This window comes from Amphiprion ocellaris, chromosome 4 (genome assembly GCF_022539595.1).
Source record: "Amphiprion ocellaris isolate individual 3 ecotype Okinawa chromosome 4, ASM2253959v1, whole genome shotgun sequence".
NCBI classification, from domain to species: domain Eukaryota; kingdom Metazoa; phylum Chordata; class Actinopteri; family Pomacentridae; genus Amphiprion; species Amphiprion ocellaris.
The window spans coordinates 17,222,658-17,250,073 of record NC_072769.1 but is presented as its reverse complement, the minus strand read 5'-3'; the positions used below and the strand labels follow the sequence as shown (position 1 = coordinate 17,250,073).

The window sequence follows — 27,416 nt, the reverse complement described above, 5'->3', positions numbered from 1 at the left end:
CTCAAAAGTAGCATTAAATGACTACAGCCCGCCTTAAATTAAATATTTATGTCAGATTTCTAGTACACTTGCATGCTACACATCCCACTACTGTTTGATGGCATTTAGAGTCTATAAAACCGCATTTTCAGTCCTATCATATGTGTTATTTGGTTTTCCCTTGGAGGGCTGCCTGCCCCTGAGCCCACGCAGAAAGCAGCCTCATCGATCCGCGTCGTTTTTCTCTCCCCTCACTCTGGTCCCACGGCCACGGGGCGATGAGGCTGCCTGGATGACTGGGAACCGTCAGCTGCTGATCCTCCAGAGTTCGGGACGGCCACAGACGACCTAACATGAATTTTCTCGCTCTAACAGCCGCGCTTTGGGCTGCGATCAGCGGCGGCGGCGACTCCAGCAGCGTCCCCTCATTCATCCTGCCGTTCACCGACTGCGTGCGGAGCCGCGGGAAAGACGGCTTCTACCGGGGAGCGATAGACGTCACCGAGTCCGGCAGCCGGTGCATGAACTGGACCGAGGTGGCCGGTTTCACGGAGCGCTACCCGGGGAAAGGGATAGGAGAGCACAACCACTGCCGCAACCCGGACGGCAGAATCCGACCCTGGTGCTTTTTCAGGAGCCAGAGGGGCAGAGTAGACTGGGGCTATTGCGACTGTAAACAAGGTAAACACGCAGGCCTGTCAACCAGCTGATATACTGTATTTAATTACCCATCCGCCATCTAAAATCTGCAGGGTATGACTCAAATCATGTGCACACCTTGAAGCTGAAACCTGCAAACTGATTCCTTCAAAGTCAACGCACGCTGTAATTTATACTGCAAATCCCTGCACATGGAATATTCGTTTTATTTAGGCTTATGAGGAGCAAAGGAGTCTGCAGCTGTTTTTTTTTTTTTTTTTTTTGGGGGGGGGGGGTTTGCACTGGTGTTAAACTGTTAACAGCTGTCTATCTGCACTTGTGTTCAACTCAGTGCATCCATCCTGAAGTAATTAGAAGGACACACCTTCAGTCTCCCAGGTGTGACTAGTACATGTGATGGCAAGTAGGAATCCTTCATGCTGAAATGAGTGCACAAGTATTTGATGGGCAAGTATGCAAGGTTGTAGTAGTGTAGTATATGAGCTTAGTAAAATAAATAAATAAAAAACTCCACACAAGGTGTAAGTTTTGCATCTCTAGATTGATGAAAGTGGAGAGAGAGCGGTGAAAGGAAGAGTGTCATTTCCATTTGGCACAAGAAGGGCAGTCAGTGGTATTTTTAGTCTTCGTGTGTGTGTGTGTGTGTGTGTGTGTGTGTGTGTGTGTGTGTGTGTGTGTGTGTGTGTGTGTGTGTGTGTGTGTGTGTGTGTGTGTGTGTGTTTACAGCACGGATGAATAATCTTCCAGTGATTGAGCTGATATGCATTAATCCAGTTGTTCAAGGTGTTTGACCAGTCACATGCCTCAGTGGGTGAGGTGTGGAGGTGTGGAGCCTGTGTGCATTAGTCAAACGAAAGGCATTAGCAGACTGGCTGTTCTCTCAAATGCAAGTTCAGATATGCAGATAGCAACATGAGACAGACATCCACCTGTGAGTATTTATGGGTATGTGTGTGTCAGCGAGGAAATGCACCCAGACATTCTCTGTTGGCCAACGTGAGCCTAAATATACACAAAGCAATCAGGTAACTTTAGCAAAAAAAAAATAACTTATGTTTACACTAAGTCACTGCCACTATGTCTTTTATATAAAAATGCATGTTCTTACTGAGGTGTAACTTGAAAATTCTTATCGGTATTAGGCTGAGAGTGAATCAGTCATAGAATATACACTAGCGTTCAAAAGTTTTCCATGAAAACTCACACTTTTATTCATGTGCTAACAGAATTGCACAAGGGTTTTCTAATCATCAATTAGCCTTTCAACACCATTAGCTAACACAATGTAGCATTAGAACACAGGAGTGATGGTTGCTGGAAATGTTCATCTGTACCTCTATGTAGATATTCCATTAAAAATCAGTTGTTTCCAGCTACAATAGTCATTTACCACATTAACAATGTCTAGACTGGATTTCTGATTTATTTAAAGTTATCTTCATTGAAAAAGCTGCTTTTCTTTCCAAAGTAAGGACATTTCTAAGTGAACCGACACTTTTGAACTGTAGTGTTAATGGTTTTTTCTGTGAGATATGGAGCCCTACAGGGAGCAAATATTTTTCATTCTTAGGGGACAAATGTCAAAAGCTACATGTAAAGTGTCATGGCTGTCAAGAAGGAGTGAAATATGTTTTTCCCAGCACTGGTTGTGGTTTTTTTTTTTGTTCTTTTTGTAGAATTATTGTGATGTAGCAAAACACATGTAAAACCATGTTTCTCTGTTTTAATCTACTGACTTTTCAACAAAATCCGCTTCCTTTGTTCACCCTGCTGCCTTTACTCTATTTTTCCTACTTGTTTTAATTTTATCTGACACATCTGTTTTGCATTGTCTTTTGAAGTGTATTGTTTTACTGCTCTCCAACCCTCTCGCCGTCCCAGGCTCAGTGCGTTTGCAAGGAGGCCGCTCCAAGCTTGACGGCAGGGTGGAAGTGTACCTGGGAGGAGTGTGGGGGTCTGTGTGCAGCGACGGCTGGGGGGACGAAGATGCTGCAGTGGTTTGCCGGCAGCTGGGCAAAGGGTGAGACAGCACACATGCCCTCAAATTTTTTTTTTTAATATATATATATATATATATATATGTGTGTGTGTGTGTGTGTGTGTGTGTGTGTTTTCTTATTTAACCAGATAAAACTCTCTGAGATCAGGATCTCTTTCACAAGGGTGACCTGGCCAAGAGGTCATCAGCACACGTCATAAAACAATTACAAGGAGGTGACAGTATAAGTTAAAACATACAATTTTGAAGGTGTAAAAGTGTTCTACTATAAAAAGTGCGGGAGCAGTAACGCAGACAGCAAACAGCAATTTAAAATTTAAAAGCACAAGCACTATTCAGTGGTCTCATATTGTCAGTCGCTCAGGATAGAACAGAAGGCTATAAGTGGAGTAAATTCAGACAGTTTCACTTCAGTCTGTAAAGTATTCCATGCCGAGGGGGCAGCAAAGCTGAAAGCTCTTTTTCCAAATTCAGTCTTTACATGAGGAACAGATAAAACAAGAGCAGTGCAGGAATGTAAGCCATAGCAGCTGTCTGTTCTTTGTAATAAAGTGCACATATAAGGAGGAATTAAGTCTAAAAGAGCCTTATAAATTAGAGTTAGCCAATGTGTGTATCTGTGTGCACTCAAGGAAAACATGTCCGATTTAAAATGCAATTCACAAATGGTGGGTGAGACGACTACAGTCAGTAACATATCTCAGTGCCGAGTGAAAAACAGTGTCCAAGGACTGGAGACATTTGGAGAAAGCACTTGAAAAAAGCACATCTCCATAATCAATTATTGGCAAGAAGGTTGCTGTCACTAATTTCTTTCTGACCCTGAGAGAGAAGCAGGTTTTATTTCTGAAAAAGAATGCTGCATTAGTCCTCTTACAAACATATTCAGACGCAGGTGCAAGTGCATTTACCATCTGTCGTTTAGATTCACTATCTCAAGCAGCTTTTGGAGGTCTGACAGATGCTTGGGTGTGATGGAAAATTGGTGGGAGTGTCAGGGAAGTTCACAACACTTACACATGCAGGCATTGTCTTCCTTTTCTCTTCATAGTCTTTACTTTTCTTGCGTGACTCTTGCATTCCAACCCTCCGTTCCCCGGAGGTACTTAAATACCTTTACTGCTCAGCTATTTACATTGTTACCAGCTCACTCCTTCTCTCAGTGTGTGTCTGCCTGCGTTGCACATACAAGGCTTGTGACTGTGTCTTGTGGTGTGAACTATCAGACGCTGACATGCTAGATGAGCTCTCAAGGGAGCCTGTGGGCAGATTATACACATCAACAGTGTTCGTAGGACGGGATGTAGTCAGTTGAGTCGTGCTTTCCCTGGAGAACAGGGACATTTTGTGCACTTGCTGCACAAGCTGTCACTAATCCCAGTGCTTGGCACACATGCTGACATGAACGCACGCCTGTGTGCATTCATGTCAGCATGTGCATATTCACACAGGAGTCAATGGAAGTCCACAGCGGAAAGGAAAGGGGGCAAATGTCAGCCATATGTCAGCTGGAATCGCTGGTGATGAATTTCACACGGCCAGTTATTGAAAGCTGTTGGGTATAAAACTGCTGACTGCATTGACCCTGAAAGTGCAGATGGAGAACATGTAGACATCTCAAGGTTGCTGCTACCAGGTTGAAACAGCTGCTTTACTCTTTCCTCTTAGTGGCCTACCTTTGCCTGTCTACAGGATCAATGAAAAATGATTACCAAGCAACTGTAATTAGACCTCTGATTAGATAAGATTAGGTTTGATGTCAGTTGTAGGTTAAAAAAGCATTTCAGATTAGTGTAAATGACTCGTTTGCTTATTGATCCCTTTGCAGGATCTCAGGCCGTGCTCGTGCAGTTCCCCTGTTTAATCCAAGCATGGCCAGGCTTCACTGGATGGCGGTTCACTGCCAGGGAGATGAGCAAGACCTGCTCCAGTGTCCCAAGACTACCTGGAATGGAGGAGAGTGTTCTCTGGCTGCAGCCGTCACCTGCACCCAACAGCAAGGTAGGCTGCCTGCTGGGGAATTAGAGGCCTGTGATGGATGGATAGAGGATCAGATCACTAACAAACCCTCCATAGCTCTATAGCACCCACTCAATATGTTTATTGCATCTCAACTCTTCAGCGGCCTTCTGCACGACCCTCTCTGATTTGCTTGAAAGGTTTTTCTCATCACAAACTCTGATATTTATGAAAGTATTTGCAAAATGTTATATTAATATATCAAATACACACTGAGCTTGTTGAAAAAATGTGCTGCTTGGTCTATTTTCAATTCATTTTTTTCACAATTTTAGGCCATGTTTGAATGACAATGGAAGCCTGAGACAAGACAAGGCTCCTCTGAATGAGGAGGTTTATGTCTGCAAAGTGGGGTTAAAAAAAATGAAAAATATACCCATATTAACTATTCTTATCATTGTTATATTTGGAGAACCATGTTAAAACTCTAGTTGCTTTATCATTTGGGAAAATTCAACAAAAATCACTATTTTCATTCTTCTGATCAAGCATTTTCATATTAAAAAGCATTCTATATGTTTATTTTCTGTATTATTGTGACATGCAACTACGTGTGGTTCAAAAAATAACACTAGCTGACTTCTGCACTATCAATTTTGGTTCATTTTTGTTTAAAGACTGGACTTTTTTTGATTTCATCATTTAGCTTTAATGGTTCTGGAGGTATCATTATTCAAACATTGTGTCAAGCTTTGATGTGGTAAAAAAAAAAATGTGCTGAAAGAAGGCCAATGGGAGCTTTAAAAATTTGTGTTTGCTTAATCAAGCTCAAATTTCATAAATATTTATATTTTTTTCTTCAAAAATTTCAGCCAAATCATAGATGGTCAAGCAGAAATTATTCTAAAAATTTTCTGATTTGAGACTGAATGACCCAATATAGGTTTTATAAGGTCCTTGCGATGTGTGTTCCCCTGCACAGATTCTCTTATTAGCCTCTGCAAATGTGCATAATGTGCTTGTGTGCATTTCAGCGGCTGTGCAGCTCCCAGTCCGGCTGGTGGGAGGTCGATCAGGATCAGAGGGCACAGTTGAGGTCTTCCATGCAGGGCAGTGGGGTTCCATATGTGATGACCAGTGGGACGACAGTGATGCAGAGGTGGTGTGTCGACAGCTGGGACTGAGGTGAAGGGGCACCCCCCATAATGCACACAAAGACATATTAATATTCATATTAATTCCAACCAATAATTAGCATAAAGGAAATACATTGTGAGTGTGAGAAAGTGAGGAAAAAGTGTGACAAAAAGAGAGGGAAGCTGAGATGAGTTACTGTGGGTGTCCAGCCATCTTTCTCTCCCTCTGTCTCCAAAAGTATGACAAGTATTCTTTCCATTCGGACACACAGAGAGAGGAGTGAGCAGTAAAGAACATCTGGGGGTCAAATAGTAAATCAGGCTCATTGTTCCTGCATGAATTCTAGCACCACTGAGATATGCATATTTAGCAACACTATACTCTCAGAAAATGTGTTGCAAAGTTTATTTTTGCACAAAAATGTGTGACAGTTTCTCAATAACAAATATAAAATACAATAAGTTTGTTCCATATGATCTATATAATTTTCAAAGTAAACAAACACAGTGTGCTGTGCAGTGTATTTTGTAAGTTTTGGCTAGTCAGAACATCTGTTTTCCATTGCATTAATATTACTGAAGAGCAAACTTTCTGTTCTTCTGTACCCTCTCTTTTCTTTGTAGCGGCTTTGCAAGGGCCTGGGGCCAGGCGCATTTTGGCAAAGGTTCAGGCCGTGTGTGGTTGGACGAGGTGCGTTGCACAGGCAATGAGCTCACTCTGGACCAGTGTCCAAAAGGTGCTTGGGGAGAACACAACTGTCTGCACTCTGAAGATGCAGGAGTGTCCTGCAACCCTCTTACAGGTAGGTCAACTCGTGTCCCAACCACCTGAACTACTGACAAAGACATGCAGGTGGAATGCAGAAATATGTGGCAAATCAAGATAGGTAATCTCCTTCAGGAATTCACATCTTATCATGGTCCAGACACTAGCATGTACCCGTGAGCTTCAAAAAATTGTTTGGAACATACATCGTTCTTACCACAGCCATTTTGACCTTTCAAACACAGACATAACTGATAACATTAACAATAGTTGTTCTATTTATACTTTCTGATGCACATACCCTCCTAAGTTTGTACGGACAAATGCGAGATCCTTGTTAGAAGGGTGGAAGGTGAAAGCACTGTCTTTCTTACATTAACTTTCAGGATAGTGCATAGTGGCCTGGCCTGAAAGTATGCACCAGTGATCAATGGTCAGCCCGAGCAAACAATGTAGAATGAATGGAGTAAGATTCTGGTGTGTTGCCAGGCAATCAGTGTGTGAAAGCAGAAGTCTTAAGCACTGACCCCTCTCTACATAAACTGACAATTCAGTTTGAACAGGATTCCCCCAATCTTCACTGTCATTACTGCTGTTGGTCGTTGCTACATTAGCAGTGTTTTTTCTGAGTAACTGAAATGTAATTTGCAGCTATGTTTTGCTATATTTTTGTGCTATGTTGTGATCAGTTCTAATAATTTAGAAACAGAAAAACTCTCAGAAGTATCAAACATGATTACAAATGTTTCTTCATGAGAAAGGACATGTTTCAGGTTATTTTGGACATTATTTGAGCCATAGTGATCATATTGACCATTTTTGAGTAATTTTAGATGCATTTCAAGTTATTTTGCATAATCTTTAGTCATATTGGACACGTTTCAAATCATTTGGGACACATTTTAGTAATTTAGGACATGTTTTAATTTATTTTGAATATTATTTAGTCATTTCAGACACGTTTTTGAGTAATTTTGGACAAGTTTCAAGTTGTTTGGGACATTTTCTACATCATCTTGACAATTTTTAGGTAATTTAGGGCATATTTCCTGTTATTTTGGAGGAGTTTCCAATCATTTGGGACAAGTCTTGACTCATTTTGAACATTTGTTGAGTCAGTTTTACAATTTATTGATTTTGGACAGTTGCTGAGTCCTGCAGTCTTTTTGGATCCATCCTCACATTAATATTCAGACACATTTAGACACATACATTCAGACATTGCTTTCTCTTCTCTTTGTCTCCAGACGGTACCACTAGGTTGGTTGGGGGAGCAGGGAGCCATGAGGGACGTTTAGAAATCTTCTACCGTGGTCAGTGGGGGACAGTGTGTGATGACGGCTGGACAGACTCCAACACACAAGTGGTGTGTCGACAACTTGGTTACCGGTAACGCGAAGCATTCCTGTACATTCCAGCACATTCACATGAATTCCCATTTCTTCCTCATTTCTAAGTGAAAGATGGTTTTGATAGTAGATGTGCATCTACATGTCTGCCTTACAGGTTAGGTGAGACTCTCCTTTCTGAAGGGCTAGACATCACCCCAGTCCCACGCTTTGGGGTGGGGTCAGGTCCAATTCTTTTGGATGATGTGAGCTGCACAGGGAAAGAACCTAGCCTATTGCTGTGCAACAGGAGGGAGTGGCTCCGCCATGACTGCACACATCATGAAGATGTTAACATCGCATGCAGCCCTGAGTGCAGTGGAGAGAGTCTACCAACCAGTAAGACACTTATCTTCCTGTGAAATGTGCTCATGACAATGCCATGAATGGAGAAAGCTCCGCACATTGCTGTGTGTGTGGGCAGAAATGTATTGTATGTGCAGATATGCAGATGTTTACGTATTATCTTAGTCAACGGAAGTCAACAGGAATCAGTGATTTACTCCTGTTTCCTGCATTGTGAAAGTAGAATCCACAGTGAGCTCTTACGTTATAATTTATTATCTGTTAGTTAATTTAGTGTAAATGTATCTTTGTTGTTCTTAAACTATTCAGTGTGAGTAGAGTTTTTTTGCTATGGCTTAATTATAGAAGAGTCACCCAGGGGTCAAAAAGGTCAAAATTTGAGGTCAACCAGAGAAGATGTTTACACCCCTAAAAGGTTTTTGTCCTTTCAATGATGACCTCAGGTTTCTAACATGGTATGAGCACTATACCATAAGGTTTAAACTTACAACCTATTTATGACAAGCCAATAGGAAAAGAGTTTGTGTTTCCTATAAATGCAAATACATTGTACTTGAACCTTGGGGGAGAGAGGAGTGAGGTCTCTCCACCTGTGTTGAGTAAGGTCTTCCCTGTTGCAATGATGTACTTTAATTTTCCATATTGTTGAAAATAATAAATTTAAGGACATCCCAGCCGTATCCTATTCAAGGGTAGAACCCAGGGTGAGTAAAATATCCCTGACAACAGTGACCCAAAATGACAAGATATGATCTATTTAATCTAGATTATTGCAATGTTCAACTGGATTTCAGAAATTATTTATAATTCCTGTTTAAAGCAATGCAATTGTCATTGGTTTTAATTATGTGAGAATGGCACAACTCCATTTCTTTCATGATCTAGTAGGAGTGTGTCTAACACCATGATTTATTTTTAAGATTTATTTTCAGGGCTTTTTGCCTTTATTTGATCTGACATTTTAGAAAGACAGGAAATGAGGGAGAGAGATCAGCAGAGTGATCTGCAGAAAATGGCCTGACTGCCAGTGAATCAAACCAGGTATCCACTGCTCATAGCATTTGCACCGGTGTGCACGCTAACCTTTCAGCTATCAGGTCACTACAACATTGCTATTTTACCATCTATCTCTGGAATTCGGGGTTGGCATTAATGTGGATTTTAATCACTGTTGTAGCTCATATGGGGTTAGTTCCAGACTGCTATTGACCTTCTAACCCCTATTAGCGGAAGTCTGCCAGAGACCTTCTGGTAGTTCCTTTAAGGCTTAGTTGGGGAGTAGAAACTCTCAGGGTTTGCCATCTGGGCCCCTTAACTCTCAAATGACAAGCAGATGAGATCAGGCAAAGTAATTATTCATTTTAAACAGAATCTCTTTTAATAAGAAATACTTCAGCCTTTTACTTATAAAAATAACTCATAAAAACTCTGTAAAAAATTTAAAAAATAAGTATTACAACTTACTATTATTATTGGAAACATGCATAGCCTAGAAGTTTTAAGGCTGTAGGATCCCAACTTTCTTACTTTATGGAATACAAGGAACAGGAAACTAAATGATGAAGGAGTAATTTGCTATTACCTAATAAAAACAGGTAATGGAGGAGCAAGCTGATCTGATATCTGTTTCTGAGATCTCTGCCCAACTCAGCCTGCAATCAATTAGATCTCATCTTACTCAGAACAGGAAAGCCAACATTTTCCGAGAGACAGACAGACAGACAGACAGACGATGATATCAGGCACGCTAACTCCAGTAAGCACAGCTGTCAGTTGGCTTGTCCAGTCTTATTAACTATGCTGCTTGCAAAGCCATCATGATTAAATTAAACTACTACAAACCTTTACCTAAAGTAAGTCCAGGCAGCAAAAGCATCCCTACTATGCATCATTGGTTACAGATTGCCATGCAACAGCATAGGTTCAGTGTTGCAGTAAAACTATACTCCTTACCTCTGTATATGAAAAGAGACACAGGTTCAGTAGTGTTAGGACTTGCTGAAAGATTGAGGAAGCACTGAGTGGTAGCACCATTTATCAAGTCTATGTCTGGAGCCTCCAGACACCAATAAAGATGTATACGGGCAGAGATGGATGAAGCCGACAAGTGGCTCAGATTTCACATCATTCAGTATATAAGTGTTCATTTCTCTGCTATCTGTCTTGATGTTTAATATCACATATATGACCCTGATAACTCTGGTCAATGTCACAGAAAAGATACAGAGTGTTTCTTTTATATCTTAAGAGATTATAAGTTGGAAGAGAGTGTTCTGTGCAAAGAGCACATACAGACTGAAATGGCTGTTGGATTTGAAGGGTTTAGGAGGCTTACGTTGTTTGGAAAGAGCCAGAGGGACATTCTCATCTCGCAAACATCCCACCTAAGTATTATGTCATTACTACAAAGCATTTTGTATGTGTGTTTTTTTGTGTTTGAGTGTTTATGTGTGTCCAAATCCCTCATTCCCCCTTCAGCATACCACAGGCAGATCAGTCTGTGTAGTTTTTTGGAAAAGTTAAAAAAAAAAGCAGATAAAGCAGGCAGTGCTTTGAACTCTCTCTCTTTCGCTCTCTGTTGTGAGAGATCATCACATTAGGACAGTGTCAGAGCAGTAATATAACGTGTGTGTGTGTGTGTGTGTGTGTGTCCTTGTATTACTTGTGGGGACTTAAAACTGTTTACACAGTCACATAGTGGGGATGCATCTCCTATCTGGTGACAAAAAGCAAGTCCACATAAGGACCCCAAATTTTGAGGCAGAGATTTGGTTTAATAAGGTTGACATTAGCAAAAGGCCTAGAATTAAGTAGGTATTAATTGTGGTTTACGACTGGGGAGAAATGAATGTAAATCAATGTGGCGTCCTCTGATGTGATAGCAACATGTCTGTGTGTGTTGAGAAAGGGGAAAAACTGTGTTTTTAAACAAATGAACAAACATGAGCATTTCCTCAAGAGCCAACTCAAACTAAGAAGTAAACATTCCCACAGTTAACTCCACCTACCTTAATTTTTACGTCCCACTCACACAAGCACTCACAAAATGTTTGGATCTTGCACATTATTTACCTCAGTACCAGCTACAACAAGCCATAATGAATGATTTCACACTAATGTTATTCAAGAATTCCTGCCTATAACATGATTGTGAAATGTCTGAATAACAAATAATTAACACAGGTTATATAACAGCTTTTAAGTAATATATTAGAAATAGACCTCATGACCTTTCTGTCTTTAGTAGCTTAGTGGCAAACAAAAATCCTGATTGACCTGACCCTTGGCAGGAGTGTAAACTGATCCTGAAACTGTGCACACATGGAAAAGACATTAGTATTCACTTAAATGAGACTGTTAGTGCATGTGTGTGTTTGTATGTACATGTCTGGGCATCTGTGTTCAGACAAATGATGGATAGTTTCAGTGTAAAGCTCAGACTGATTTGATTAACAGCGTGAGTGAACAGTATTTGAAAGAGCGCATGAACAAGAGAGAGAGTGTGTGAAAAGCAGAGAGCCAAGAAAAATAAATACTCTTTTCAAAGATCGACTGGAATTAAAGAGCTTCCCCGTCTGGACGCACACACACACAGTGAGTGAGGTGGTTTTGTGGAAGAAAACAGACAGGTGTTCCAGCTTTATCCTTTGTAGAGATCATGCGTATACGTGCCCCCGTTAACGAGATATGTTAACCTGGAGGATCAGGTTTATTAGGGAATGTGTGTGTAATGTCTTAGAAGCATTTCTAGACTCCGGGTATTGGGAAACGTTAATCAAAAGAAAGACATCTGTGCCAAAAAGGTAAGTCTGTGCAATGTCAGTCTAAAATGTGAGTGTGTGTGTGTGTGTGTTCTTCAGGTGTGCCGGTAAGGCTTATGGGAGGAGAAAGCCCACGGGAAGGCCGTGTTGAGCTTTATCTGTCCGGTCAGTGGGGCACCGTGTGCGACGATGGGTGGACCGATCATGACGCTGAGGTGGTGTGTCGACAGTTGGGCTTCAGGTATGTTTGTGTGTACATGCGTGTGTGCAGGAATAGTGTTGTAGTTTGGGGTAAAAAAGGTAAAGCAAGTAATTATGGGAGCCCATGGAATACACATGATATAGACATGCTATGCTGTAGGAAATGGCTAATTTCACTCAGATACACAGCGTTGATTAATCTGATGATTATGTCTCAATTAACTTTTGGTTAACAAAATTTCAGAAAATAATAAAAATGCAAATCAATTTTAAAAAATATCAAAAGCTTGCTTGTCTGGCACTTGCTTGTTTTTTTTACTTGGACATCTCCACAAGTGGCTGAAAATGCATGAGGTGACTAAGCGTACAGTACACGTGAATGTGCATCAGGACTCTATTGTTTTTCATACTTGACATGTATGTTTGAAGGTTATACCTTCCCTTTTCAACATGTTTTCATTCTCAGTCTTGCTCAGGCTCAGGATAGTGGGTTACAGGTAAAACGTTGGACAAAAGCTCAGTTGATGCTCGTGGCACTGCAAAGCAATCACTTCACGCATACAGTCACTTAAGTAAATCCAGACTGCCGAGAATGTTTGCAAAATCCATCACCACCCCTTAGACTTGGCATCTGTGTTATGCTCAGCCCGTGTTTTTGTGTCTGTCTTTCATCTCTCCATTTCTCAGTCTTTCTGTTTCTACTTCACACTTCATCACACATGTCTCAGATTTTTTGGGCTAATATACAATGGAAAAACTACAGTGTCTTTTGAATAATTGAAAATTACTACATTTAATCCATTAATCTTTTAAAACTGCAGCCAAGTTTTTAAACACTTGTTTTGAGCTCTGGCATGCTTCCCGCTGCTGTCATTTGTGACTTTATCCCTGCCCTCTTGTAGAGCCAAGAAAAACATCCAATTAAAGGGCATGTCAACTCTGCTAAAGGTACATTTGTAGGGACAGAAATGTCGAGGCACAGCAAACAACCTGTGTCCCATTATCTCTCCCTCTGGAGACGCTCCCTCATTTTCCAGAATAATGACAATGGGATGGCAAGGGAAAACTGTACCATAACAAACTGTCTTCATTTTCTCTCTCGTCACTCCTCAGCAAAGGATACTCTTCCTATAGCCACCTAATTTTCTGGGACACATCTGGGTGTAGATGAAAGCCACATCTGGAGTGCATAAGTGTGAGAGATTTAGAGGAAGCGTGTTAGAGGCGTGTAAAAGCCGTGTTAGGATCATCATTCTATCTCACAAAGGGTGTGGTGAAAGGTCATTACATGTGCATCAGGTCCCCATGGGTCAGAGGTTGCTATGATGGTGGTAAAACATCATGTATGCAGACACACATGAGACACTTTAATAGAAATTATGTTCGAAGTCAACAGTTTGACCCAGAATCACCCTGAAGATGGCCCTGTATAAAACTGGACTAACACACAAACACACTCACATATACCAGAGGTTTTGACTAGCTAGCATTGCAAATAAAACAGAACTGGGCAAAAAACAAATATGCTAGTGTTCTAAATGAAGCCAAACATGTGAATTGAGTTATTATAAATGCTACTACTGCTCTGTACTGCAATGTCAGCGAACTTCTGAAGCCTTAACTAAGGTCCTCGTACTATTTACGATATCTTGAACACAGTAATGCACTTGAAGAGAACTTTTCTTCAATTTATTTATTTGTCGAATGAGCAAATGCAGTCAGAACCTCTGCTGCTCATGCACCTGTATCTCTATGTTAAAGAAATAACGCAGTAATAGATTTTTCTCTGCTTGAAAACTCATTGAAAGTTTTTCGTAAAAGCACCTACACTACCGTTCAAAAGTTTGGGGTCGCCCAGGCAATTTCGTGTTTTCCATGAAAACTCACACTTTTATTCATGTGCTAACATAACTGCACAAGGGTTTTCTAATCATCAATGAGCCTTTCAACACCATTAGCTAACACAATGTAGCATTAGAACACAGGAGTGATGGGTGCTGGAAATGTTCCTCTGTACCCCTATGGAGATATTCCATTAAAAATCAGCCGTTTCCAGTGACAATAGTTATTTACCACATTATCAATGTCTAGACTGTATTTCTGATTAATTTAATGTTTTCTTCATTGAAAAAAATGCTTTTCTTTCAAAGATGAGGACATTTCTAAGTGATTCCAAACTTTTGAATGGTAGTGTGTGTCTGAACACCTTCATCTAACCTGTTAACCTTGATTGTATCCTCCATTTCTCTCCACAGTATTTAAAATGGATGCAGTGACAACAAAGTCCTGTGGAAAATGCGTATCCAAAGTAGAAAGGGAAATATGTCTGAGAAAACACTTACGACCCCTCAGTTTTTAACTGTTGTTTGACTGTAGCTGCGTGTTGCCACAGAAACACACCAAGCAGGCCTGATGTCAGTCTCTAGGCATAGCTCCAAGTGACATGGAGGTTCACCCTCTGCATGCTAAGGACTGCTTGGGGAGCTATTGGAGACACAGATACAACACTAGATGTCTCAGTTAGAGACGTGAGATTCCCAGTGGATAACTGGCGATGCGAGACCTGTCACCTACGACACTCCAGGGATGAAACATAAGATCCTCTCTAGCAGTTATCTATCAACCTTAATGAAAGTCATAGTTACAGCCAATACATACATAAGTACAAGCTATAGGCTCATGTGTGTCAACTATTGGTTAATTAAGGTCAGAGGTGAGCTAATGATACAAATGCTGTTGTTATCAGATTGTAAAGGTTTTCTGACCCCGTTTGCATCACAGCCTGAGAATGTCAAACGATAACATCGAAACCAACACGTCATCACCAGTTACACTTATACAGAAAAATGTGGCTGCTAAGCATTTCAGCTCTTGTTTTTTTGGGGGGGTTTGTGACATATTTAAAGGTAATTCGGCCAAAAATTAATAAGAATGTACAATATTAAAAAATACCTAGCTGAGCTTTAACCTTTTCACCAAAGAAGTTACTCATGGCACAACCACTGCTACGTTTCAAATGCTAAAAGAAGCTGTAGCTTATTGGCAAAGGGTTAAGAATGCTGCAGCTTGTCTTCTAACAAAAACAAAGTTGCAGGAAACTCATTTTTTTCACCATTGGCCTCTTCACTTGCTGCCAGTGGAGTTCAGAATTCAATATAAAATTTTTATTACCTATCAGACTCTGAGTAAAGCCCCTGAGTACATTTTTGAACTGCTGTGTGCGTGATATAACTTAATGTGTGTCAGGTCGGCCAAAACAGCTTCTACTGAGTCTTCTCAGAGCTTGGCTTAAAAGGAGGGGAGAGGCTTTATCGCTCGCTAATAAATCAGCCAATTCAATGTTACAATGTCAGATTCATATTTAAAGTGGCTACAGTTTCAAATACTGAGGTAAACATAAGTAGAAGGAATCTCTGTTAACTCTGAACAAATTTTTTTTAAAATCGCAGATATCTTTATAAAGTCATCTGCTCCAGACACAGCCTGTTAAGTCAAACTACAGCACTCTTGGTAGATGTATGTCCATGCTCTCGCATAAAACAGTCTACTTGAGTTGTGTTCAGCATACAGATAACCAATGGTGCCAACTCAGCCACTATACAAATATTTGGAAACAGTGGAGTAGCATTTTTCCAGTTACATTACTTTGGTATTTCCGTTTTCCATTTTGTTTGGCATTTTAGTGTATTTCCCACACGTGCACCTATTAACAATGCCATATACAGGAAAAAAAAGTATATATGGCTTGTGAACAGAAACATAAAATCCACTATTATGTCACACATTAAGCAGGTAATGAGCGTTTTGAAACAAAGATGTTCTGCTTTAATCTTTGTTGCAGCAGATTTTTACGTTCATATGTCGTCAAGATTCAGGTCAAGAATGCCAAATTATGTTACTTAGCGGGTTTACAGTTTGTTTTTGGAACCTCCACACCATTAAAACAATGAGGCCCATTGCCAGGCTTCTGGCAGTTGTCCAATCAGATCAAAGTGGGCTTTTTTGAGGCTCCCAAAGTGCTGAACTCAGGGTCTGCCTAACAGGCATCATGAGATGAATAAACATTTTCATTGACTGTAAATTATGCATAGCTACTCTAAGGGAGTCCCAGAATGAAAATATAGAGCACAATATGTTCCCTTTATGTGTTTCTGTTTTGAAAAGTTGTGTACAAATAATCCTCACTTAACTTTGTTGATTCAGAATATTTGATTTTGAACTTCCGTGTGAACTTTGTTTTATTATCATAATTTATTTGTTTTTTTTTGTTGTTGTTTTTTTACAGTTCTTGCAGTTTTTATGTTTCATACAAATGATAAAGCAATGCCGATGAAATGTCTGTCTGTCCTCCCCAGTGGCGTTGCTAAAGCCCGTGTGATGGCGTACTTTGGGGAAGGAACAGGGCCGATCCACGTGGACAACGTGAGGTGCAGTGGCGAAGAGCGTTCACTGGCAGACTGTATTAAACAGGTGCCTGGGACACACAACTGTCGCCACAGTGAGGACGCTGGGGTCATTTGTGACTACGGTGAATCCCAGCCTTACTACACTAAAGAGGTCAAAGGTGAGTTAATGAATCAGGTGTTTTTGACTTATTGTTGTTCTGAAAATAAATAGAGCTGCAGTGATTTATATGGAGCTCTAGGGAGACTATAACGTGTTTAGCAAACACTTCCAGTATGACGTAAACACTAAAAAACTAAAGAGAAACGAATGACTATGTAAAGAGGTAAGATTTTTAACAGGAAGTGCTGGACATCTGTGAATGTATATGTCCAGATGGTAAAATAGAGGGAGCTGTATTATTGCTTCATTCTGTCTTTCACACATCTGGGCAGACTCACACAACGATATCTATTACCTTTGCATGTACTATCATTGCCATTTCTGTTTCAGGAGGGTGTTTTATCCTTTCATTTAAACATCACATGCAGACGGACTATGAAAATGATCTTTCATTTATTTAATTTTTGATTTATTTCAGGTTCATATGTAGTCCTAAAAGATGGATTGCAAACATTATTGTTTTGAACCAGTCTAAATATGTAATAAGAGCAACATCTGATCTGAAATGTATGGTTTAGTAATCATCATACCCCCACACACTCTCACATTTACACAAGCAATGCTTCCTCTTTTGTCTCTGTCAGATCCTGTCAACTCAGTTTGTGGTCTGCGGCTCATACACACTCGCCAGCGCAGAATCATAGGAGGAGAAAACTCTCTGCGGTAAGCTGGAAGGGACAGCAGGGATTAATAACAGCCCAGACGAAGCCTACCAGACTCTTATTGAATAAAGAACAATGGCCACATTTTCAAGCCAACAAGTCTTAGATGGAAAACAGCTGATTTGAAGCTACGGGCAACAACATTGCAAATTGAGTGTACAGATAGATATGAAAATATGCTACGTGTGGCTAAGTGAAAGCAGCATGCAGGTAAATATGTGTGAATGGGATGTGGGAATGTGAGACTGAAATGTGGGCTTGTCATCTAGATTGATATACACTATTTTACTAGAAACAGGTGTCTTTGGCCAACACAGAAAAGTCAAATGAATTCAATGAGAGAATCCTGCAGTCGTAGCTTAGGTTCTCTCTGGTGTACGTTCTGTCCATCTGCATGTGTGTAATGAAGAGAGGAAGGAAGAGAAAGACAGCTGGATGTGTAATGTCTAGATTTGCGTCTCACTAATATATTTCCTTGTGAATGTTGAATTGTGTGTGTGTGCGTGTGTGTGTGTGTGTGTGTGTGTGTGTGTGTGTGTACACACGTTTAGAGGACATGCTGCATGTTTGTACTTGAAACAGACTCATATAAACTCATTCTGCCAGGTGAGCTAAGGTTTGCTGTCATCCTATAAATCCAGCACATAAACCACATTTGGATGTTGCTGTTTTGGCTGTTTATGGCTTTGTTTTTATGAATCAAGGTGCAGTAACCCCATGTACGGATTTTATAGCACAGTAAAATGCCATTCAGTGTCATTCTTAGCATTGTCTGACCCAGTTTTCTCCTGTTACAATGCAGTAGTGTTTACTACACTCAGAAGTGAAAGAGTTTCAAGGAACCTTTTGGGGTTCATCACAGTTGCTGCTGTTTCCTTTTGAGTTCAAAATGCAGAAGACCATTTTGTGGTGTTTAGGGTTCCATTTAGAAGTGAATTTCTAATATTATAGGATTTGGTCTTTTTTTCATTCCCAAACATAAAAAAACAATAATGTAGATGTTCCGAAATAAAACAGAGAGACTATTTTTCATTACATTATGTGGGTAATTAGACACCTCAGCATTAGTGATGGAAGTCACCCAAGATTCCAATTTGCCCAAATATGCAATCTCTAAAACTTGCATTTAGTAGGTAACTTCCTCAATATCACTGAATGGAATTCTATTTTTAATGCCAATAAATATAGCTTAAATAATTCCTCTATATTTTTTAAATTGTGAGGAAAGTCAGATTTTTGAAAAATGTTTCATATTATATTTGACTCCAATTAATAGTTATTAATTGTTAGTTCCACAACCCCTAAGCAATCGAGGTGGCATGATTATCTCCAGAGTTCCTGGAGGCTCTTGTAATTCTAAGACAATATGTTTGCATCTTTTTAAACATTGCTTGGGTATTTATGTGTGTGTACATTCTTGGCTACATGTCTATGTCTGTAGGGGCGGCTGGCCATGGCAGGCTGCGATTCGTTTGCGTGGATCTCGAGGAGACGGGAGGTTAGTGTGTGGAGCAACTCTCATTGACACCTGCTGGGTCCTCACCTCAGCACACTGCTTCAAAAGGTAACAAACCAACGCACATCAGCCCATACACAAACATAACTACCTTTTTATATTACATACGTTAGAATTTAGAAGTTTGTTTTTATATGGAAATGTGACTGTATCTGTACATACTACATATATTAGTCTCTTACTAAATTTGACTTAAAGATGTTTAGCATTAAGTTGAGGTTTTATGTTGAAATTTGAACTCCCCTTGAACTCATCTACATGACTGTGTTCATGTGCAGTATTTTCATGTCTGACAGAAGCCTGAGAACCTGAACAATGTGAGCATTAATCACAGGCGGTTTGGCTGTGGTTGTGGTGCAGGGGGTAGGGAGGCAGGCAATTAGCTCATCTCAACTTCCCCTCGTCTAGGGGCCGATCAGCTAATGCACACAGTGGGGAAGGAAGCAGAAAGAAGGAAAGTCAAGAGGTGTAAAGGCATCAGTGATTTAATCTGCATTTAATGTATATACAGCACATGTTAGATTGTCAGACTGTCATTGAAGGATACTATCTTTTAGCTGTGTTACCAGGTTTTCATTCCAATGTTTGGTAGGAGAACCTTTCCTCTTCACAGGCCTCAGCAGCATAACCACTATAAATCCTCATGTTTCCACATTAAAGAGAGGAAGAAGTCATTCACTAAATCTTTTCCAGTGTCATTACTTGAGCCATTCCCAGGCTACTTTCTCAGTCAGGAGTGTACTTTTTTTTTACAGGACCCTCTACACTCTGATTTAAAACTGCAATCTACTTTCTTGAAATGACACAGACAGGAACTGGGTGTTGCAAACAAAGTCCATTTGGGACACAGCAATCAAGGTTTCTAGGAGTCCTCATGAAGTGATTGGTTAATCAGCAGTGTAATCAGAATCAGAATCAGAATTAGAATGAGTTTTATTGCCATTGTTCATGAGGTTCACAAACGAGGAATTTGACTCGGTGCAATGCTGCTACATTAAACATTTAACAAATAGTAGAGATAAAAATAAAGTAAATACTATAATAAAAGCTAACATCTATATTAAAGATAAAAATAAAGTAAATACTATAATAAAAGCTAACATCTATATTAAAGATAAAAATAAAGTAAATACTATAATAAAAGCTAACATCTATATTGAAGATAAAATAAAGTAAATACTATAATAAAAACTAACATCTATATATATATATATCTACGTACACTGTACAACAACAGGTTGACATGAAGCATTTAACTCTGACTCCATGGTTATGTAATTTAAAACCGCACAGTTGGCCTGATAGTAGCTATATCATGTAGGTTCAAATATAATCCTGTCTGTTATAGATGTCAACTGATAGGTTTTATCCAAACAAAATAATTTAACGTCAGCGTGCGCCTATGAATCATCCACTTGGCTTCTTGTATTGAATCGGTTTCAATTATTAGCAGTGCTCGTGGAATGAACTTGTCAGCATCGTTGTAGATCTAAGAACATTGTTATGACTGGAATATTCTGACGACAGCACTGTCTGATGCCATGTAGTTTGCATTCATTCAAACTGCTTCTTATTGCATACCTAAATGTCAGACATATTAGTTGACAGACTATTCGGCAGATTGTATTCTTTATTATTCATTTTATCTAATCCTAAATGTTTTTGAATCTCAAACCTGAATGTTTATTAAAGAGAAATTAAGTTTTGACTTTCTCTTAAGAATAAGTAAATGTGTAGAATTGTTAGGCATATTACAAAACTCACAAAAAGTAACACCAAGTGATAGTTGGATAACATTTCTAAATACTTAGTTACCAAAATAGCCATTCTTCTTTCCAATAACTGCCATGAGCGTTACAGCGCTGGAGTCTGTCGGTTTTTTGATCAGTTCATGGTCAAATCTAACTGAAACAACAACCACATACAGTTTCCTTTACAGTAAAACTCACATTAGATAAATTCTTCATAGAATTTAAGTCAAGCGAGGACAGGGACAGGCCATTGTGATGGAGCATTGTCCTGCACAGAGATCACAGCCTTCTTGAATGTAGTAAATGTCTTCCTTCACTGTAGCACTGCTTAAAGAAAATGTCTTTTAGAAACTGGCAGTAGGTTTTGGAGTTGATTTTCAGTCCATCTTCTGCCCACTACAGCCCATACAAGTGCTCCTCCTGCACCTTGCCAGCATCTGCCTCAACATGGTGCCTCGTGTCCATTAGTGATTCATCCACAACCACAGGCATCTCATCCCATCAAGAATCACTTTCACTCCTTCTATCTATAAAACCTTTATAAAGTCTGTCTTCTGATATTTCTTTGCTCAATCTCGACACTTCGCCTTGTGAACCTTTTTTAGTGTTGTTTGTACTTCAGCCTTCTTTACTGTCTCTTGACACCTCCTACTTTTGGACATTTAAAGTCGGTTGCAGTTCTGGACTATGTTAGCACTGGAGGATAATGGTTTCCTGATATCTTTACTTTTAATTGATCTCACGCCTTTAGCAGTTAATTTACACCTTTTCTTGTCTCTATACATCTTTTTTTTTTTTAAGCCTGTTGACGTTTGACCGTGCGACAGTCTTGCGTCAATAGTTTAGCTGCAATAGTTCAGCTTTCTCTGGACCATTGCATCTGTCTGAAGACATTTCACAAATTTTGAGTTTTCAGTGTCAGTTAAATCTCTTTTGAGGTCCATTTTACCTGAGTTCATGAAGTTGTATAACAATTACGCACACCTTAATATAAAGTGTTAATCACTTTACTCCACACCCTCCCTCGTTATAGAAACACATACAAAATGGTGATAATGATCAAATAATCTAATTAAATAAGGCTTTGGAGTTGGGAAATGTACTTGCCTGCTAATTGAGCACAAACTGTACAAACTACTTCTCCCCCCTGCTTGATCACATGTCAGTCGTCACTGCTGCAAACCTGCTGTGACAGCTTAGAAAAGAAATTTGCTGCACGCAAGCCAGAGCACGCAGGCCAAGAGAGAGACTTCCGACTTTATAGTGTCACCTTTCGTGTACGCAACCCGAAATAGGGTGATGCATACACAAGTACACAGATACACACAACAAACAGCAAAAGTGCACCTATGCATCCACACAATACAGAAAAAATAGATGAACAAGTTGGTAAAACTTTGGCATTTGCACACAAGTAACGATGATTTAATAGTGATATGTTCAGGTACAGCTATCCAACATTACTAGCATGATCATATTACGTGATTCCTTACACTAGCATTAGTAGGTTCATAAAAATTGACCTCGGGTCAGTGGTCACATGCAGTCAACGTATTAAACCTATTTATACCTTGTAACTATACAGCTGGAGGCTTACGGACATTAGCTCTAACTCTAACAGTTTTTGAACTGTTTTTAGCAACAACAAGAAGATGCGAAAGGTCCATACTAATCCTGAGAAATTGCCTTTAGCACAGGATCAAGCTTGGTATCTTGTACTCCATTACTGCCATCAGCTATGTATAGTCAGAGTGATTTAGTGTAGATCAAAATGTGTGTGCCTGTGTGAGTGTGTGTGGATGTCTATGTACTTGAAAGGCTGGTTAGTAATGTCTTTGCCCTGCCAGAAACACAGTGGCATTTACAAGTCAGGAGATCTTTCCGGAAACACTCTACCACATGTAACTAGACACAGAGAGCTGGCTCAGTCGAAAGGCCTCCTCCTTTCCTCCTCTCCTTTGAGTTCTCTTCCGTCCATCTTTGTGTCTGGCTCAGCCTACTCTTCTCTTTCTTCCCCACTTTTCATAAAAGGCCAAACATCTCTGACGTGAATCAGAAAGCGAACCAAACTATCAATTATGTGAGCTTATGAGTCAGATAAAAACAAAAACTCACAGACTGAGTGACAGGTCTATAGTTATTATTCTGAATGCATTCTCGGTCCAAGGTTGAACTTGTTTAGCCTTTGAAGTATTGCAAGAATTGTGCGATCCTTTCTTACAGAAGGTGACTCACCCTTTACAATTACATAAACTGCCATGAGACCAGTGCACTCAGATCTCAGGCTGCACTGTTTCACATGAGAGGCAGAATTTACAAAATATTACCGAGAGTACAAAACTTTAAAACCTTAAAATGCCTTCTAAGATTTAGAGGCATTCTGTGTAGAGGATGTCACAGCTCAGTGTTACATGCTTGCCTGTTCGCCACCTCTTCCTGAGGTATCAGCAGCATGAGTTTTATGTCTCCCCAGAGGGACTGTAAATACAAACACACCCTTTATTCCTAATGGCCTCTCGCCATCCTTCCCACTGCAGGTACGGAAACAGCACCAAGCAGTATAAAGTTAGAGTGGGCGACTACCACTCCCTCGTCCCTGAGGAGTATGAAGAGGAGTACGGTGTCGATCAAATTGTCCTTCATCCAAGCTACCACTCCCATAGCAACGATTACGACCTGGCCTTGGTTCGTCTGTCACCGGGGGCATTGGGCCAGATGCCCGGAGAGTGTGTGTCATTCAGCCGACACGTCCTTCCCGCATGTCTGCCCATGAGGAAGGAGAGAGTGGTCAAGCAAGCCAGCAACTGTCACATTACCGGCTGGGGTGACACGGGTGAGGATAAGTGTGTGTATTTGAGGGGTGACTGGAGAGCAGTGAGGGGATAATTTCCCAAACATAACAAATGCAAAATGAAAATAGTGGAAAGAGTTGTACATGTGTTTTAATTCATGAATATTTAACATCCCAACGTCCCACTATAGGGAAAAATGTCAGGCCTTTGCACTTTTAAATCCTCTCAAATAATGATCCGTACAGAAAAAAAGACAGATTCAGAAGGATTTGTGTATAACACTTATACAGTTTCCATAAGTTTCATCTTAAATTTTAATTGGACATATTTCATAATAAATACACATGATGTCATAAAAAATAATTTATTGAAAAAACTACAATAACAGCTGGAAATAATCAGATGTCTTACAGTCTGAGGAGACAGTCATGAATCATTTAGCAATGTAATAGTGTGAAACTGTGAGGCAATGAAGGGAAAAAAGCATTCTAGTTCTGGCTATGCATTGTGTTAAAGTTGACTGCACATTTTTCAAAGGAAAACACGGAAGGTGATTTTGAAGGTCAACTGCAAAGCTAGAAGAAATTGATCCGTCACCAGTACGTAGTTTTGTTCAACTTGTTTGACTTAATCCTTTGTGTCTGACCAGACACCTGACTGTGTACACAGACACACATCTGTTAGCGATCTTTAAATTACACACTGATGTGATTAATTACAGCAACTTAGTCACAAAGGGCTACAAAAGGTCGATGGACACGCTTATGCAGAACCGTTTCCCTCCCACTGAGAGGTGTGACTTGTTTCTCTTAAAGCCGCTACAATGAACGTGTGATAAAATGAGTATGTTTGCATGGGAGAAAGTGTTTTTATTAGTTTTGTTAAGTGACACGTGAGTCAACACAGGCTATTCAGTGTATGTGTGACGTTTGGCAATGGCTATTTGACTTAAGGCCACATGTCTGCTTTGTACGGCTGTTTGTGTTTGGCTATCTGCTGCTCTGATGTCGCACACACAAGCAAATTTTACACATGCATACCACCCTAAGCTGCTTAGGTAATAATGCTGTGTGGTCATGGAGAGAGTCAGGGAAAAAAAAAAAAACAACCACCCACCGCTGCAGAGGCCCAGGATCAGTTTTCAGTAGTGGTTCCCTGCAGCTTGATTGCGTGTTCCAGCTACGCAATCGTGGAAAGCCTGGACTGATAATGTCCGTGCCGCTGCTGGTTCTTTGAGGTGCAAGCAGACATCTGCATGCAAGGAAATTGGATTATTCTTTTTTTTTTTTTTAAAGAGAAGGCTGGGAACCACTGTGGAATGGAGGAAAGCTGCTCTTATACTTTGCCAGAAACCTTGAAATTGATTCATCTGTAAGCTAAAGCCCCCCTAATGACTTTAATAAGAATGTGATAAATGAGATTCTGTCAAGTGGAGTCTTGTGCACACTGCTCAGGCAAGTAAAATTAAAAATATATTTAGCACTAGTTGTGCGCATGTGGAACACTGTTTGCTTCACATGCACAAATGTCAAAAGCACAGCAGTGCTGTGAGCTAAATAATAAAGTCAGAGTACCAACAAGCTCACAGTAATAATGTTGACAAGCTGATATTTAACAAGTTTAATGTTTAACATCTTAGTGTAGTGTGTTAGCGTACTAACATTTGCTATTCAGCTCTAAACCCAGATAGTCTGACAGGTTTTACATAAATCAAAGTGTTTACGTAAACAGAAATTGCTGATTTGAGGATGGCACCAGATGAAAAGTTGTAATCATCTGGATGTGTGTGCCAAATTTCGTGGCAATCAATTTAATAGTTTTCCACATATTTCACTCTGAGCTAAAAATATCAGCGTGCTGGTTGCAATATAGCAAAAGTCAAAGTATCACCATTTGTCATTAGAAGACAATGTCTGGGAACATATAGAAATACATGCCAGATGATGAAATGTTCAGATTGTTGCAGATGCAGACATTAACACACAAATATCAGAAGAAAACCTACATTTTTAGGCTGCTGCAACTTGAATCAGTGCTTTTCCCCTCTGACACATAAACTCAGATATCCAAACAGACCTTTCCAAGCCTCTTATTGTGAGTTCTCTTCTTTTTTCAGGCCGCTCATACTCCAAGACCCTGCAACAAGCCCCTCTCTCACTACTTCCCCGCCGCCATTGCCAGCAGCATTTCCATGGTGCCTTCACAAGCCGCATGCTCTGCGCCGGCAGCATCCAGTCAGAGAGGCGTGTGGACAGTTGCCGTGGTGACAGTGGCGGTCCGCTGGTGTGTGAGCGTCCAGGCGGGGGCTGGGTGGTTTATGGGGTCACATCCTGGGGTCATGCCTGTAGGACACAACAGTCCCCTGGTGTCTACACTAAAGTCTCCGCTTTCAGCTCCTGGATACGCAAAGTAATTGAACGTGAGGAGAAACAGCGATGAAAGGTGAACAAACTGATGGACTTCTCAGCCAGAATGACTCTCAAGACTCGATCGGCCAGCTGAGAGCCGATGCAACGCAATTTTTTTTAGTCATGAATATCAGATGCCACAATATTGTTACCTACGTTTTCTTGTGTTGTAAGTTACAACCTGACTTTCAGATCAAAGAGACAAAAAGGCAATGCTGGACCTTTTTCTCCTGGGAGTGTTTTATATTTTTTGGAGAGAGGAAGTCTTTTCTGTCATCTGAATCATTAGCACTTATTTTAATGATTAAATAATCTTACGAGCTGAGAGATTTTTGATGGTATTAAATCACGATTTTGTTGTTGTGACATTGCCTACTGCACAATTTTTTACTCATATAATGTTTTCTGTGCTTGCTTTTGTTATGAAGGTAAATTGTAAGTTATGATATGAAACGTGATTAAAAATGTTGGAAAGGGACCACAGTGTTAAAAAAAAACAACAACAGTATACATGCATGCGCTCATGCATTCACAGTAAGTGGTAGAATGACAATAATTTGTATACTTGCACTAAGATCCCCTCTTTGGTACTTAATGCATGATATTCAGTGCTTCTGTGTTAAGCACTCTAGTCACATTGACATTTGCCAAAAGTGAAATATGTCTTAGAACCTCATTTCATTTGTGTTTTTAGAAAGTGTCTTCTTTATGCTCTTTGTTGTACTTTGTGTGGAAGACAGATTTCAGGTCTTAGTAATTCTCAGGCTTTTGTAATTCAGTGTTTGTCCTTGACTCAGTGCTGCTTGACATTTGCAGAGAGAGGAAGGGAATAAGGCCTTTCTGAATCAAAGCACAAAACAGTATTTCCAAGTGTTGATATGTCATAGCAACACTTTGTTAATTCAAGTTCTTTTGTCCTTATAGGGCAATTCACTCTGGTCATGCTTGTTAAAACACAGAAGGGAGACAATCTGGTACACTTGAAAAAACAGACACTACACTGCCTTCTTCCTTTTGGTACTTACTTTGTGTTATGTTGTAATGTACTGTAACATCTCTTCACAAACTAAACTTTGGTGAAAAGTCTGAGTTTCTTGCGTGTTTAATTTGTATTATGAATCACGATGGCCATTAGCTGTGCATGTGCAAATATTTTTGTGTTACTGTTTGTGCTTTCTAAGTGGTTGCTGCACTCTGTAGCACATGTTCTTCCATTCCCATATAGGTGGCAACAGCTGGAACAAAAGAGCTCTTTCAGGTTTGTTCCTGACCACAAACTGTCAAAGTGAGCACCCCCCTGTCACGCAACATGTACCCACGCACAGTCGCACACTGTGTCTACAAGAACAGCAGCCAGATTCTGAGTTGTCCTCCTTTGCAAGGCAAACAAGAACTGGGGCCAACTGTGATAGAGAGAACCTGCACGGAAACTTGGCAACACAAATAAAAATAATCCTTCCAGAATTTCTTGTTTCTTTGGTTTCAATCTTCACGTGTTTTAAAACATGCTGAACAATAGAGATTATCTTACGGTGGATCACATCAGTCGCGACACTAATGAAGTCT

At 40.1% G+C, this 27,416-nt stretch overlaps 1 protein-coding gene across 1 annotated transcript; it reads left to right on the top strand.

Moving 5' to 3' along the window:
- The first annotated feature begins 66 nt into the window (after positions 1 to 66).
- prss12 (serine protease 12) lies at positions 67 to 26,936 on the top strand. Its single transcript, XM_023282356.3, has 13 exons — positions 67 to 660; positions 2,521 to 2,659; positions 4,467 to 4,639; positions 5,632 to 5,782; positions 6,358 to 6,536; positions 7,747 to 7,888; positions 8,006 to 8,226; positions 12,054 to 12,195; positions 16,511 to 16,719; positions 17,306 to 17,384; positions 18,825 to 18,947; positions 23,188 to 23,483; positions 25,559 to 26,936. Exons 1-13 carry the CDS (start codon positions 333 to 335, stop codon positions 25,879 to 25,881), a joined length of 2,505 nt encoding a protein of 834 aa, XP_023138124.2. The 5' UTR covers positions 67 to 332; the 3' UTR covers positions 25,882 to 26,936.
- The last annotated feature ends 480 nt before the right edge of the window (positions 26,937 to 27,416 follow it).

What these genes read in the sequence shown, in the direction of transcription:
- prss12 (XM_023282356.3), top strand. Translation starts at nt 333, where the DNA reads ATGAATTTTCTCGCTCTAACAGCCGCGCTTTGGGCTGCGATCAGCGGC. An exon ending in TGCCGGCAGCTGGGCAAAGG is followed by an intron (nt 2,660 to 4,466) that starts GTGAGACAGCAC and finishes ATCCCTTTGCAG; the next exon opens with GATCTCAGGCCGTGCTCGTG. An exon ending in TACCGGCTGGGGTGACACGG is followed by an intron (nt 23,484 to 25,558) that starts GTGAGGATAAGT and finishes TTCTTTTTTCAG; the next exon opens with GCCGCTCATACTCCAAGACC.